Source organism: Globicephala melas, chromosome 4, assembly GCF_963455315.2.
Source record: "Globicephala melas chromosome 4, mGloMel1.2, whole genome shotgun sequence".
Classification (NCBI taxonomy): Eukaryota; Metazoa; Chordata; class Mammalia; order Artiodactyla; family Delphinidae; genus Globicephala; species Globicephala melas.
Window position 1 is genome coordinate 72,314,034 of NC_083317.1, and position 16,000 is coordinate 72,330,033.

Consider the following 16,000-nt stretch of genomic DNA (forward strand, 5'->3'; position numbering starts at 1 on the left):
TTGGTGAGCCACAGTCGCCCCCTGCCCCTGCAGAAGACCCTCCAACACTAGCAGGTAGGTTTGGTTCAGTCTCCTATGGGGTCACTGCTCCTTTCCCTTGGGTCCTGGTGTGCACAAGATTTTGTGTGTGCTCTCCAAGAGTGGAGTCTCTGTTTTGCCCAGTCCCGTGGAAGTCCTGCACTCAAATCCTGCTGCCTGTCAAAGCCAGAATCCCTGGAGATTGCTAGTCCTGTTGCTGGACCCCCAGGCTGGGACGCTGATGTGGGGCTCAGAACCTTCATTCCAGTGGGAGAACTTCTGTGGTTTAATTGTTCTCCAGTTTGTGCTTCCCCCACCTGGCAGGTATGAGATTTGATTTTATCATGATTGTGCTCCCCCTTCCCATCTCACTGAGGCTTCTCCTTTGTCTTTGGATGTGGGATATCTTTTTTGGTGGGTTCCAGTGTCTTCCCGTGAATGGTTGTTCAGCAGTTGTGATTTCAGTGCTCTTGCGAGAGGAGGTGAGCACACGTCCTTCTACTCCGCCATCTTGAACCAATACTCCAGAAGATTCTTTCTTGATAAAAATTAACCAGAATATGTCTGAATTTTGACCATTCTGAGTTAATTTTTTATCATGCTGTGTCTTTTCAATGTAAAGTTACTTCTTTTTAATCTAGTAAAGTTTTCTTGAATGAATTATAATTGCAAGCATTTATTCTTTTCTTTTAAAAAAATTTACTTTTTCCAGAAAGTCTAATTAAGTATATCCTGTGTGTGTGTGTATATATATATGAAAGTATATATATATATATAAAATATATATATATATAATATATATATATAATTGCCTGTCTTTTCTAACCTTTAAAAATTCTCTTCGTTTCTATTTCATTTTGTTTACTTTTCCTATTGTATCCTTTATGTCCCCTATTGATTGTTCTGCAGTGTCTCTTTGACTTTGTGTTCCAATTTAAGAAATTGGTTTGCTTTCTTCTTCTTTCCTGGGTTCTGCTAGCTCAAAATTAAACTCTTCTGGTTGTTAAGCCATCTCTTCCTACAGTTCTTTACATATCTACTGGTCTTCTTTCAAAGAAGTGAATGCATAAATTGTTTAAGAACATTAAAATCAAAGTTTCATCTGATACGTGCCAATTTTTTTTGTGTGTGTGTAAATGCATGTTTGTGACAACTTTTATCTCTTGCTAAGCTTTGCTTTTTGTTTCCATGTCTCCTTATTAATATCTTTGTATGAATGCCAGGCTAGCTCCTTTTAAATTGCTTATTACTGAATGAGTTGGCTGGACCAGAAAGTTTGGGGTGCAGGGTGGGGATGGAAGCACAGATTATTTTTACAGCCTTTAAAACCAAAAGACTGCCTTGATAGCATCAGATAATCTGACAGACTGTTTTAACCAAATACTTCCTTTAAACAAAACCACATCAAGGATGGCTTCCGCTCTAGTTTGCTCACTCACAATTTTATGTGGCCTGCCATAAACAAGGGATAATGTTTTTATACTTCAAAAACAAGCCCCCCACCTTTAGGAAGTACAATTTTCTGTCATATTCTATGTTCTGCTACCACTGAGCATTCTCAACATTCCATGCTTTTACTCTTCCCTTCTTTACATGTAGCTTTTGCCAGATCTTAACCTGCTTAAGCAGCCTTTGCCTGTATTTTGTTGTCTAGGTATTACACCTGTCTTCTTAGTTTTGCTTAATGTGAAGTGAAGCTTTATGGGTAGAAATATGTGTTTATTTTCCTTGTTGCTTTTGTGTGTTTTCTGGGGAGGTCAAGGAGCAGATATTGACTTACCCTTAATCATACCTAAATAGTCTATATTTCTCATAAACATATAAATAAGAGGCTTTCTATAATACTAAGCAAGCACTGATTATACTTTGTTTCTGTATAATATGCCTATTGGGCAAGAATGTGTTGGCCAGAAGATAAAAGCATGTGTAGTCCCACTGGTAGTTTTGTTTCTCACAAAAATTAATGAATTAGCATTCTGACTTCATATATTAATCCCTATTTGCTTATTAATGTGATTTATTTGGAACTTACCCCTTACATAAATGAATTTATTCTTGTTCAGTTACTGAACCTAGAATGCTGAGGTTTATAAGAAATATTATGAAATAGCAAGCAATGCCCAACATACTACTTTGATCAGGTAAAACACATATTAGGTTTTGTTACGGAAATAAATTCCACTCCAAGAAAAGAATAATACATGTAACAGCTGCTAAATCATAGAATGATTCACCTGGCTCCTTTACTCACATCATTCTTTCCTTCTTCACCTTGTTTATGAACATTAAATAGTGTGTTATGTATTCTTTTGGGTGTTTAAGCTTTTTAAATTCCACCTAGGTTTTACTGAAGTGGTTATGTTGATGTAAACTAGAATTTTATGTATGTTTAATATGACCTCAAACTTTCCATTATCACCTTCTCCCAGTAGGAACTCAGTAAGGTCAAGTCCATGATACCTCACTATTTAGAAAAATATCATATCTCAAACTTACATTCTTTCTCTTTAAGTAACAATAAAGGCTATTAGAAACATATCTTAAACCCTGTTATTAATAAATATAACCTAATTCAAAGGTCAAAAAATACTGAAATAACCTAATTTTCTTTGGCAAAATTACTATCTTTGCTTTTCAACCACTGAGTTAGTCAAAGGTATACTTAAAGGTATGTGTTTGGTGAGATGACACATTTAAAAAGATAAACTCCTGAAAATTAATCCAAATAATAGAGAAATATTCAAAGAGTTGGCAGATACAAGTTCCTACATTCTATTAAAAACTCTTTGATCTGGAGAGTGAATTAAGTTCAAACTAAACAAATAACAGATTAATAAATCAGACAAAAATATAAAAAGAAAGTTAAGCTTGGGAAGTTAAACATTATTAAGAGGAAGACTTCTAAAAACTGAAATAAAAAATAAATATAGACAACAAGAATTTATTACCTTCAGGTCGATATTGTGCAACAATTGTGACAGCTTGGCCAGCATTTTTTAAAGCAGCTGCTGCCTGCTCATGGCTGGCAGTTCTGAGGTCAACACTGTTTACCTGTAAATCAAACCACATATTAAATTTGAAAGAAAATCATCACACTGATTAGAAATCACAATAGCCTATTCTTTGAGTAGGCATAGATTAAAAAAAAATTACTTGCAATTACTTTATCACTAAAATATTTTCTTGTTCTGATTTACTAAAAATGTTATACAGTAGAACAAAAATATATTGTATAGTCAATCAAAACAATTTTATTCACTTAAAATATTCATTTTTTCACTTTGTCAAGTGAACAAATGCAAAACACTTTCCCCTGAGTGTTCCAGAAGGTTGTCTACCAATCTCTTGAGAAATGTACCTTAATTTGACAACTTGAAAAATCAGCAAGTGTCATCATTTTGTACATTTCATTTCACCAGTAACTCAGGCAATGAGAGGGAAATTCATTTTGTTTACAGCATACTTTCAACTCCTGCCACATTTTCACTATTACTCATCTCAGTTTCAATTCTCTTCCTTCCTTTCCCAAACTAAAGCTTCCATTCTTTTGGAGTAACAGGAAAGCAATTACTTTAAGTATTAAAATAGCTCAGATTTCACGGACTGACATTTAAACACAGTAAATGTTATTAAATGAGCAAGAAGACTTTTTTTTAAAACAGGGACCTTCCTTGGGTAAAATAATTAATGAGGTGATCAATCCCACTCTAGAAGAATAGGCAACTTCATTCTTATTTCTGAAAGGCTGCCGGCACCTAGTACGCTGCAAGGTACACTATCATTAGAGACTGAACCTTTTCCACTACAAGAAAAACTTAATAGGACATTAATGTGAGCATTAAACTTAAATGTAATTAACTTTAAATATTTAAGTTGGCTTTTTTCCCTAAGAACCATGAATGAATAAAATACAGCAATGGGGGCTTCCCTGGTAGCACAGTGGTTGAGAGTCCGCCTGCCGATGCAGGGGACACGGGTTTGTGCCCCGGTCTGGGAAGATCCCACATGCCGTGGAGCGGCTGGGCCCGTGAGCCAGGGCCACTGAGCCTGTGCTCCACAACGGGAGGGGCCACAGCAGTGAGAGGCCTGCATACCGCGCAAAAAAAAAAAAAAAAAAAAAATACAGCAATGTTTGGGACCTTTACTGAATATTTTTGGAAAGAAGAACTGTCACACAATTTTAGTATGACAGCCTGCTTCATTGATGTCTAATCTAAGACCTGTTAAAAATTACATACCAATTTTGGAAAATTTGACTATAGCCCAGAAATTCCTGGGACCATAAAATTTACATAAAAGAACATTTTTAATGTTTGATGTAAAACATTTAAAGGCCTGATGTTTTACATTATCTATAAAGGATATTACTATGTAACTAAGTTAAAATGTACAGACACCTCTTAAATGAAAATCAAGATCCAAAAACCTTAATCTAAACAGGTGTAACATAATGTGGTTTTATTAGAGAATATCTCTAGCTTAATATCTTATTAGAGAATAACTGAACACAATGTATAAATAGTTCTATATTGAACATAAAGAAAATCCTAATTTCTAGCAGAAAAAATTAGAGAATATAAAAGGTAGACAAACTTTCATAGATTATTTTAGAAAAGATCACAATTTTTTTTTTTTTAAGATCACAATTTTTAATGAATTATTCCTAAGCACTGGATCCCTTTACTACAGAAAAGATCTGAAAACAACCTACATAGATTCAAAGGAGAATAATTTGTTAACAAGACTACAAATTTAAAATGTTCCTAAATAACGCCAAACATTTTAATGGAATACATTATCAAGGATATTTTAGAAGAAATCCTGGTACTGAGAAACATATCATGTAAACAGACTTAGGGTCACTTTTTAATGGAGATACAATTTATATAAAATCCAAACTTCTAAAGTGTACAATTTGTGTTTTTCAGTACATTCACAAGCATGTGCAACCATCACCATGCTTTAATTCCAAAACATTTTCATCAGCCCCCACCCCCCAAAAACCCACTACCCATTAGCATTCATTCCCCCCTTCCCTCTCCCCTTAGACCCTGGCAACCACTATTCTTCTTTCTAACTCTAAGGATTTGTCTGTTCTGTACATTTTATATAAAAGGAATATTACAATATGTGGCTATTTGTGTTTGCCTTCTTCACTTAGCTTGTTTTCATGGTTCATCCTTGTTTTAGCCTGTTTTAGTACTTTGTTACTTATTATGGCTGAATCATATACCCCATTGGATGGATATTCCATATTTTGTTTATCCACTTTGTTAAATTTATTCTTTTTGATACTACTATAAATAAAATTATTTTCTTAATTTCACTTTCAGGTTGTTCAACTCTGGTATATTAGAAACACAACTGTTTCTTGTATAGTGATTCTCTGTCCTGCAAACTTGCTGAGCTTGGTTATTATCTCTGATGGTTTTTTTGCATTTCCTAAGATTTTCTATATATAAGATCATGGCATCTGCAAATAAGAGATAATTTTCCTTCTTCCTTTTTAATCTAGAAAGCTTTTATTTCTTTTTCTTGCCTAACTGCCCAATCTAGAAACTCCAGCACAATGTTGAATAAAAGTGGCATGAGTGGACACCTCTGTCTTGTTTCTGATCTCACAGGGAAAACTTTCAGTGTTTCAGCATTTAGTGTGACATAAGTTATCAGTTTTTCATAGACATCTTTTATCAGGTTGAGGAAGTTCTCTACTATTCCTAATTTGTTTGGTGCTTTTATGATGCAAGCTGTTGGTTTTTGACAGGAGCTTTTTCTGTTGAGATTGTCATGTGGCTTATATCCTTAACTCTATTAACACGGTGTTTTACTTTGGTTATCCCTGTGTTGAACGAACTATGCATTCCTTGGACAAATTCCACTTGGTTATGGGGTATAATCCTTTTTTAATGCTGGTGTACAATCCTTTTTTTATGCTGCTGAATTCACATGGCTATTTTGTTGAGGATTTTTACATATAAATTCATAAGGGATACTGTAGTTTTCTTTTCTTGTGATGTCTTTGTTTGGTTTGATATAAGAATAATATTGGCCTTGTAGAATGAGTTGGGAAGTGTTCTTCACACCTATTCCCTTTTGGGGGAAGAGTTTGTGAATGGTGCTAATTCTTCTTTAAACGTTCTATAGATTGCACTAGTGAGGCCATCTGGTCCTGGGTTTTTTCCTTTGTGGGAAGTTTTGATTATCAATCTCCTTAATTGTTACAGGTCTACAGTTATAGTTTCCATTTCTTCTTGAGTCAGTTTCAAATGTTTATGTCTTTCTAGAAATTTATCAACAATTACACAATATGTATAACTATATATCACACATAATCTATATAACACATATATTATAAAATGTCCTTAGATTTTGAGAAATAATTTTTTTCCTAAAGTCTTTGTTTGATACTTGTATAGCCATTTTATGTGTTTCTTGGTTTCTGTTTGCATAGCATATCTTTTTCAACCTTTTACTTTCAACGAAGATTGAATCTAAAGTGTGTCTGTTGTAGAAAGTATATAATTTGATCTTTTTAAATCTACCCTGTCAATATCTGTCTTTTAGTTGGCGTATTTAACCCATTTACCTTCAATGTAACTTATCGGAAAAAAAAGATTTATGCCATCCATTTTGCTATTTGTTTTCTTCACACCTTGTCTTTTTTGTTCCTCTATTCCTCCATTACTAACTTCTTTTGTAAAATAGGTATTTTCCACTGTACTATCTTAATACCCTTTAAAAAATTATATATATTTTGAGTTATTTGCTTAGTGGTTTCTCTAGATCATAATTAACATTTTATAACCATTTACTCTGAATTAACACCAACTTAGTTTCAATAGTATATAAAAACTCTGCTCTTATAATTCTGTGCCCTCTATACTCCCTGTGATACTACTGTCATATAAATTACATCTTTATACAGTATGTGTGCCCATCAACACAGATTTAAAATTATTGCTTTATTTAGTTGTTGTTTAAATTATAAAGGAGAAAAAAAAGAGTTACAAACAAAAAATGCACTTATGCTGTTTTACATTTACCTATATAGTTACTTTTAACAGTGCTCTTTACTTCTTCATATGGATTTGGGCTACTCTCTAACGTCCTTTCTTTCTGGTCTGAGGGATGAGATGCTCTTTAGTACTCCTTGTAGGGCAGGTTTACTGTCTATAAGAGAAGTTAAGGAGATTAATAACTTCCTTAGCTTTTGTTTACCTGGGACTCAGATCTGTCCTTCCTTTCTGAAGGATAGTTTGACTGGGTATAGAAACCTGGGACAATGGCTTTTTTCTTTCAGAATTGCCTTCTGGCCTCCATGATTCTGACAAGAAATCAACTGTTAATCTTACTGAGGATTCCCTGTAATCAGTGATTTTTCTTTGCTTTCAGGATTCTCCCTTTGTTTTTTGATATTTGATTATGATTTATCTGTGGTGTGGATCTCTTCAAGTTTATTCTACTTGTAGTTCACTGAGCTTCTCAGATGTGTACATTAAATTTGGGAAGTTTTTTGCCATTATTTATTCAAATATTCTTTCTGCCTCTTTCTCTCTCTCTTGTCATTCTGACTTCATTATACATACATTGGTACACTTGATGGTATCCCCCCAGGTCTTTGAGCCTCTGACAATTTTTCTTAATTCTTTTTTCTTTCTGTTCTTCAGCCTGGGTAGTCTTAACGGACATATCTTCAAGTTGGTGGATTTTTTTCTTTTGCCAGGTCAAATCTGCTGTTGAACTTGTCTAGAGGATTTTTTTTCCCCTTCATTTCAGTTATTGTACTCTTCAACACCAGAATTTCTGTTTGTTTCTTTTTCATAAAAGAAATCTCTTTATTGACATACTCTACTTGGTGCGTTATTGTTCCTATACTTTCCTTACATTCTTTAGACATGGTTTCCTTTAGTTCTTAGAATATATTTAAAATATCTGATTTAAAATCTTTGTCTAGTAGTATAGTGTTGGGCTTCCTTACAGTTTCTACTGATTGCTTTTCCCCCGGGTATATTTTCTTGTTTTGCTGCATGTCTCAATTTTTTACTGAAAACCGGACATTTAAAATAATATAAAGTAGCAATTCTGGGTATAAGATCTGTCCTCCTACCCAGGGCTTGATATTACTGCTGTTTGTTATAGTAGTTGTTTGGTGACTTTTCTGAATTCTGTAAGGCTTGTATTCTTTGTTGTATGTGCCAGTGAAGTGTCTGCCTGATTAGCAGAGTGGTCAGTTAATGACTGGACAGAGACTTCATTAAATGTGCGCATGTTGGGTAATGCCTTCAACAATCAGCTAGGCAACTGATGATTCTGCCTTAATCTTCACTTCCTTCTTGCACAGAGTCTCATGGTCAGCCAGAGGTGAGAGTTTAGGGCCTTTTCAGGTCTTTTCTGAGCAGGCACACAACCCAAGACCATGCATGTGTCCTCCTAGATTCCAAAGTATAAGAGCTTTTCAAAGGTCCCATGGAGAGTTCACTCCCTAGCTTTTCCTTTTAACTTTTTGATTAGTCTACTGTTTGACCCAACTGTTACCAATGTCTCAGGCAGCCATAATATGCCTGTAATTGTTTTTGCAATTACCCCAAGGGAAAAGGCTTTTGCACTGGTGGAGCTTTGAATCAGGTCAAATACAGGGAACCTTTCAAATAGGATGTTCCAAGAACCCACCAGACAGGTCAAATTATGACAGTTCTTTGGAAAAGAAGCTCTGAACATTCTACCACCATTTTGCTCTCTCTAGTGGCTGTTGGGCCACTGGTTCTCACTGAAAAGGTGGGCTATTTTTCAAGGCTAATGTGGTGATAGAGAGCCAGGGATGGGACTTAGGCAAATTAAAATTCTACAAAGCTCATTCTTACAGAGATTCAGCAATTTTTTTTTTTTTTTGAGTAAACACTTCCTGAATGGCTGTCAGTCTTTGGTTAATTTCCAGAGTTCTGAAAAAGTTTATTCTAAAAACAATTTTGGCCACTTTTCTCACTGTTTTTATGAAGGAGAGAATTTTTGTTGAACTCCCTTGGGTCACTTTCCATGTTTCTAAATTTTCAGGGAATATCAACTATATCCTGCCCTATGCTTGTCATCACTGGAAATAACAGTAATATTTCCATTTATACCATAGTGAAAAATGCACTGTCCAACAACTGTACAATAATAAATCTTGACTTAAAAAGCTTCTTTCTTCAACAAAATTAAATATATCAAAGGGAATATTTTATAAAAATTATTATTTATTTCCCTGCCTTCCCAAATATTTATGCTTTTCTCAGTAATGTGGGTTATCATTAAGAACATCAATAACAGGGATGTCTTTAGAACAGTGGTTCACAAGGTTTGGTCCCAGGAGCAGCAACATCAGTATCTCATGGAAACTTGTAAGAAATATAAATTTTCAGATCCTATCCAAGTCATACTGAATCAGAAACTTTGGGGATGGAATCTAGGAATCTGTTTTTTAATAACGCCTTGAGGTTATCCTGATACAAGCTGAAGACTGAAAATAGCTAAATTTTGTGTAAAGAGGTACTTAAATAAGTGTTTCTGGGTTTTATTTTAGAATATCTTTTCTCATGTTTTTCTCTTGTTCCTAAGGTCTTTCCTATTGCTTCTCAGGGTATTTCCCTAGGGTATTTCCCTAGAGCAGCTTAGTAACCATTAAAATATTTAAGATAATGGATGTATACTGACAAACAGAAGGCTGAATTTAACTTACAGTAACATTAGGGCAAGCAACTGGTTGGGAGGGTCTGGGTCTTTCAGTTTTAAAACTTAGCCTAAAGGGGTTTCCAGACATGGGGCTTTCAGTGCTAAAATTGGGAAAGTTCTGGGTGAACCACGTTGTGTTCGTCAGAGTAACATATTCTAGTAGTGTGACAGTAACCCACATAAAGAGGTCCCACATGGACAATTTAAAAAACATATATTTTTGTTTTGAGTTTTTCACACATACCTCTAAGCCAACTGAGAATTAATTTTGACACAAGGTGTGAAGTGAGGCTCTAAGCTAATTTTATTCCGCTAAGCAACTAGCTAATTTCTCCAACATTTATTTTTTAAAAATTCATTCCTTATCACTAATTTGCCCTTATACTGTAAATTATTTTTAAAACTTAAATTACAGTATAACTTACAAGCAATAAAATGTACAAATTTAAACAGTTCAGTTGGAAGGATTTTTGACAACTGTATATGCCCATGAAACTAAAACCCCAAACATACCTTTTCCATCAACCAACCCAGAAATCTCCATTATGCCTCTTTTATAATAGGACAATTAGCGGCAACCACGTTCTGACTTATCAATACAAGTTAGTGTTGCCTGCACATGATTATAATTAGAATCATACAGTATGTATTTTTGTGGTGTGTTCTGTTTTACTCAACACGATGTGTTTTAATGTCATCCATGCTGTTTGAGTTTTATTATGGATAGGCTATTATGAACATTCCTGTTATAGTGTAAACATAAGATTTCTTGGATAAAATCTGGGTGATAAGGTTAGGTGTATGTATAATTTCTTTAAAACTTCCCCAAAAGTTCTTGTAGTGGTTGTGTAGTTTTACATGCCCACCAGTAAAGAATAAGAGTTATAACTGCTCCACATCCTCTCTAATGTTTGTTGTCATCATTATTTTTTCTTTAGCCATTCAACTGGATAGGATATGGTATTTCACTATGGCTTTAAAAATGTTTTTACTTAGGCATAATTTACATTCAATAGAGTAATCATTTTTAGTTTACAGGTAAGAGTGTTGACAACTGTGTATGTTGTATAGCCACTGCCACAATCAAGATGTAAAAAAGTGACATTGCTCCCACCAAAATTCCTCTAACCCTGTTTTGCTTATTCATTGTGTTTTTTGCATTGCCCTGATGCCTAATGTTAAGTAAATTTTCATGTGTTTATAAGCCACTGATACACCTTGTTTTGTGAAATATCTGTTTAAGTCTTTTGCTCATTTATTTATTAGTATTATTATTTTGGCTGCGTTGGGTTTTCATTGCTGCACGTGGGTTTTCTCTAGTTGCAGCGAGTAGGGGTTACTCTTTGTTGTGGTGCACGGTCTTCTTACTGCGATGGCTTCTCTGGTTGCAGAGCACAGGCTCCAGCTGTGTGGGCTTCAGCAGTTGCAGCACGTGGGCTCAGCAGTTGCGACACGCGGGCCCTAGAGGGCACGGGCTTCATAGTTGCGGTGTGTGGGCTCTAGGGCATGTGGGCTTCAGTAGTTGTGGCACACAGACTCAGTAGTCGTGGCTCGCAGGCTACACAGCACAGGATCAGTAGTTGTGGTGCATGGGCTTAGTTGCTTTGCGGCGTGGCGTGTGGGATCTTCCCGGACCAGGGATTGAACCTGTGTCCCCTGCATTGGCAGGTGGATTCTTAACCACTGCGCCACCAGGGAAATCTCCCCTCATTTTTAAATTGAGTTACTCACCTTTCACTGCTGCTTTGTGGGAGATGTTTATATATTCTGGATATAAGTTTTTTGTGAGATATATGTACTGGGAATATTTTTTCCCATTGTATAGCTTGCCTATTTGGTTTCTTAATGGCACATTTTTTTATGGTTAGTGTTTAACATATCTTGTCCAAGAAACTGTCGCCTACCTCAGGGTTGCAAAGATATCCTTCTATGTTTTCTTCCAGGAGGATTATGGCTCTGGGCTTCACACTTAGATTTATAAGATTTATAATCATCTAGAGTTAATTTTTATATCTGGAGTAAGACTGAGTTGAAATTTGTATTTTTCCATAAAGATATCCAGCTGTTTCAGCATTTATTAAAAAGACTTTCCTTTCACCACTGGACTGACTTGGTCCCTTGGTACCATTTAAGAAATCTTTGACTAATCCAAGTTCACTAAGATTTTCTTGTATGTTTTTTACTAGAAGTTTAGTTCTACAATCCATTTCAAGTTAATTTTTATAGATGATGAGTGGTAAGGCTAAAGTTATTTTCTTCTTTTCTCTACTTATTCTACCAGTTATAGAAGAGGGTGTTTAAATCCCCAACTCTGTAGATTTGTCCATTTCTCTCTTAATTCTGGGAATTTTTGCTTTATGTGCTTTGAAAGGATTACTAGGTACATGCACAATGAGGGCTGTTATGTCTTCTTGAAGAAATGATGCTTTCATTATATAAAATCTCTCAGTAATAACACCATTTGCCTTGAAGTCTATTTTGTCTCATATGAATATAGTCACACCATCTTTCATATGTTGTTTATATAGCATAATTTCTTCTACTCTTTTACTTACAACATATGAATCTTTATATTTAAAGTGAATTTCTGACAAAGGGTCTATATTTGGGTCTTGGTTTTTTTGAACCAAGCTGACAGTTTCTGCATCTTAAAGTGCTAACTATAATGTAGATATTAATATAGTTGCATTTTAACCTCACACCTTGGCACTGCTTTTTTCTACCTTGTCTTTTCTTCCTTTCCTACCTTTGTTTGGAGGAAGCATGTATTTTTTCATATTTCATTTTATTTCCTGTATTGACTTACATAAACTATACCCTTTTGGAGTAGTTTTAGTGTTTCCTCTAGAGATTATAACATGCAAGTATAAATTATCACAGGCTACTTTCAATTAATTTTACACCACTTCTCAAACTGTATAAGAACCATCCTCCCCCTTTCTATTTGTGCTTTGGTGGCCTTATATCTTACTTCTACATATGCCATAACTCACACAATACGATGAAGTTATTTTGTTTTAAAGAGCCAATCATCTTATAATGAAACATGTAAAATTATTTCCTAAAAAATGTACCTTTTATACTTATCCAGGTATTTACCCTTTCTGTTATTCTTATTTCCTGTCTGCAGATTTAGGTTCCATCTGATATAATTTCTCTTTAACCAGAACAATTTCTTCTAGTATATCTTGTAGGTCTGTCAAGAACAACTTCTCTAAGATATACTGTCTGTTTGAAAATGTCTCTATTTCAACTTCATTTCTGATGACTAATTTCAGGAGATATAGGATTCTAGGTTGAAGGTTTTTTCTTTCACCACTTTAAAGATACTGTTCCATTCCTTTATGTCTTCTAATATTTCCAGTGAGAATCCAGCTGTCATTTGTACTGTTCCTATATATGTAATGTGTTTCTATGTTTACTTTTAACATGTGCTCTTTAGCATAGCTTTCTAGCACTTTACAATGTATCTAGGTCTGGTTTCCTTTGCATGTATTCTGCCTTGGCTTTGCTATGCTTCACAGATCTGTGGGTAGATATCTTTCATCAGTTTTTGAAAGTTCTTTGTCATTATGTCTTCAAAGATTCTGTCTCCTCTTTATTGTCTGACATCTCCTCTTTACTTCCATAGACCTTGGATGCTCTGGTCTACTTTTTTTCCCTGATTTTCCCTCCACCCCTCCTGATTTACGTTTCAGTTTGGAAATTTTCTTTGACCTATGTTCAAATTCACTGATTCTTCCCTCTTCAGATTCCAGTGTGCTGTTATGCCTTTCAGACAAAATTTTCACTTGTGATAGTTAAAAAAAAAATTTCTAGCAATTCCATGTGACTCATTTTTCATATGTTCTATATCTTTGCTGAAATTCTCCCATCTTATCATCCATATTGTCTACCTTTACTCCTATATCCTTTAGTATTTTTATCATCATCATTTTATCTCATTTTAAAATACCTGTTTGATAAATCCAACATCTGAGCTTTTTCTCAAGTTACTTATACTGTTTTGTCTTGACAACCAGCTTTTCTTTCTTTTTTGCATGTTTTGTAATTTTTAATTATAAAGTAGACACTTTGGATAAAATAACAGTAGAGGTTGAAATAAAAAATAAATAATATTTAATTCCAGAATTGGGAATAATCCTTGTGCCAGGCCACTAGAGTGGGGCAGCTGTATCTATATGATCTATAGTTGAGCTGCTACTGGATTTTGTTTTAGTTTAAGTTTAGTTTCAAATGTTTTGAGAGCAGAATTAAGACTTTTCTTTCTGAGGTGCTTAGGCTATGAGCACTGGTAAAATTCCCTTTACTGGTGTAAAGATCTCATCTCATTACACACACACACACACACACACACACACACACACACACATACACCTTTATAACCCTGCTGCCAGCTTCTGAGGTTGCTGGTAAGTTTTCTTTGCTCTCTAGACCTGTCCCAGGCTTGCTATTTCTTGGAGGTATCTCTGTCCACACTGCCTCAGAGGGCTTTTTCTCAGCTTTCTTGCCCCACTCTCATCCCTGAGCAGCTCAAAGTACGGAGTTGCTGAGATTAGTTTTCACAGATCTTCTGCTCAAGGTCTCCTATTTACTGGCAGGTGCCTTGTATTTTGGGATGCTCTGCTCTGTATGACTCAGTAATAACTTTTTCTTAATTCCCTGTTGTTTCACAACCTTCGGTTTACAAGCTCTGAGGTCTTAGTGAAGACCCATGGAAAAGAGTTGGCAGGTAGGTAAGGACTTGCTCTGCGGCTTCCCAGAATTTTTTATCAGTTTCACCAGTCCACTGAGGCCATTACATGTTGGGGTAAAGTTTGGTTGGTTCCTCGCTATCCCCGTCTAACCCTTCTCTTTCTCCCACCGCTCTTCCAAGGAGCAGCTGCCATGGGTGTCTTCTCTTCTATGTAGGGCTAGTTACTATCTGGAAGTTACTTTACTTAGGTCACTTTGAATCCTCAGTTCTCTGATGAGTTTAGTTTTTCTAAACTTATCCAGATGGTTTGGGTTGTTATGGTTAAGAGTGATGGTCTCTTAAGGCCCTCAACATTCTAACACTGTAACTAAGGTGTATTTCTGCTTCACAGTTCTGTTCCAATAATCACTATTTTGGGGTGGTACTATGCTATTTTAGTTGCTGTAGCCTGAAGCATATGGGTACAATTTTCATTTACTTGCACTGCATATTAATAATTTCCTTTATTTTCTAAAATTGTAGTACTATAATCCTTAACAAAGTACCATAGCTTATTTGAAGACTCAAATTCCCAAGACTTTCATTCAAATATCAGTTAGTTATACCAATATCTCAGAACAGCTAAAACCAGAAAGAGCTCTACTTTTGTAAATCATTAGCCACCTTCTTTCTGTCTTAGACTCAGTCTATCTTGAACTATAAAGAATCCTCAAAAAGGTAGGCTGCAGGAATATGATGATATGTCTAAGTATATGCAGGGAAGGATCAGGTGGCAAGAGGGACTGCAATCTGAAAACTGCAATAAAAGATCCAATTTTTGGAATGCTTTTCCCATCATGTTCCAGCCACATGTATCTTCAGTTTGAAGAGTACTTTCTGATTTTCTTTACTTTATATTGAAAAAATGATTTAAAATAGTTATCAATACTGAATAGCATTGCTGACCCAGGATATAGGTTTTATCCCTATATCTCAGATCCCAAAATTTCAGAAAGCATTACTTAAATTTTTAATTAAAAACAAAATGACGTAGCATAATATAGTGGTTAAGGTAAATCCTGCCTATACCACTTATTAGGTTTTATTAGCTACTATGAGCAAATCACCCTTTAAACTTCAGTTTTCTCAATGGAAAAATGATGATAAGAATGATGCTCCCAAGTCTACCACAATCGACTTAAGATATTTTTCAAAGAATACCACTCCCCAATTCAGGCAGCACTGAATACCCACATGTGAAGTACATAAAGTACTACTGACATTAAGTTCACAATGAAAAATTCAGAACATAGGAAAACAATGTACTGTAAGTCACCATAAAGTAACATGTATTAGATACCTACAAACTTCAGAAAACAGAACTATTATTTATAGAATACAAGCTTATCTCATTTTACTGTGCTTCACTTTATTGTACTTTGCATTTTTTACAAATTGAAGGTTTGTGGCAACCCTGCTTTGAGCAAGTCTATTGGTGCCATTTTTCCAACAGCATTTGCTCACTTCGTGTCTCTGTCACATTTTAATAATTCTTGCAATATTTCAAACTCTCCACCAGCAAAAAGAGTATGACTTTCT

At 35.1% G+C, this 16,000-nt stretch overlaps 1 protein-coding gene across 30 annotated transcripts in view; it reads right to left on the minus strand.

Annotated features, from left to right (window-relative positions):
- The window catches only part of DLG1 (discs large MAGUK scaffold protein 1), a 285,801-nt gene that overhangs the window by 78,935 nt on the left and 190,866 nt on the right, over positions 1-16,000 (minus strand). For all 30 annotated transcript variants that reach the window (XM_060298239.2, XM_060298240.1, XM_060298250.1 and 27 more), the window contains one exon: positions 2,967-3,069. In XM_060298239.2, the coding sequence (XP_060154222.1) occupies positions 2,967-3,069 (103 nt within the window). The remainder of the gene's footprint in view (positions 1-2,966; positions 3,070-16,000) is intronic.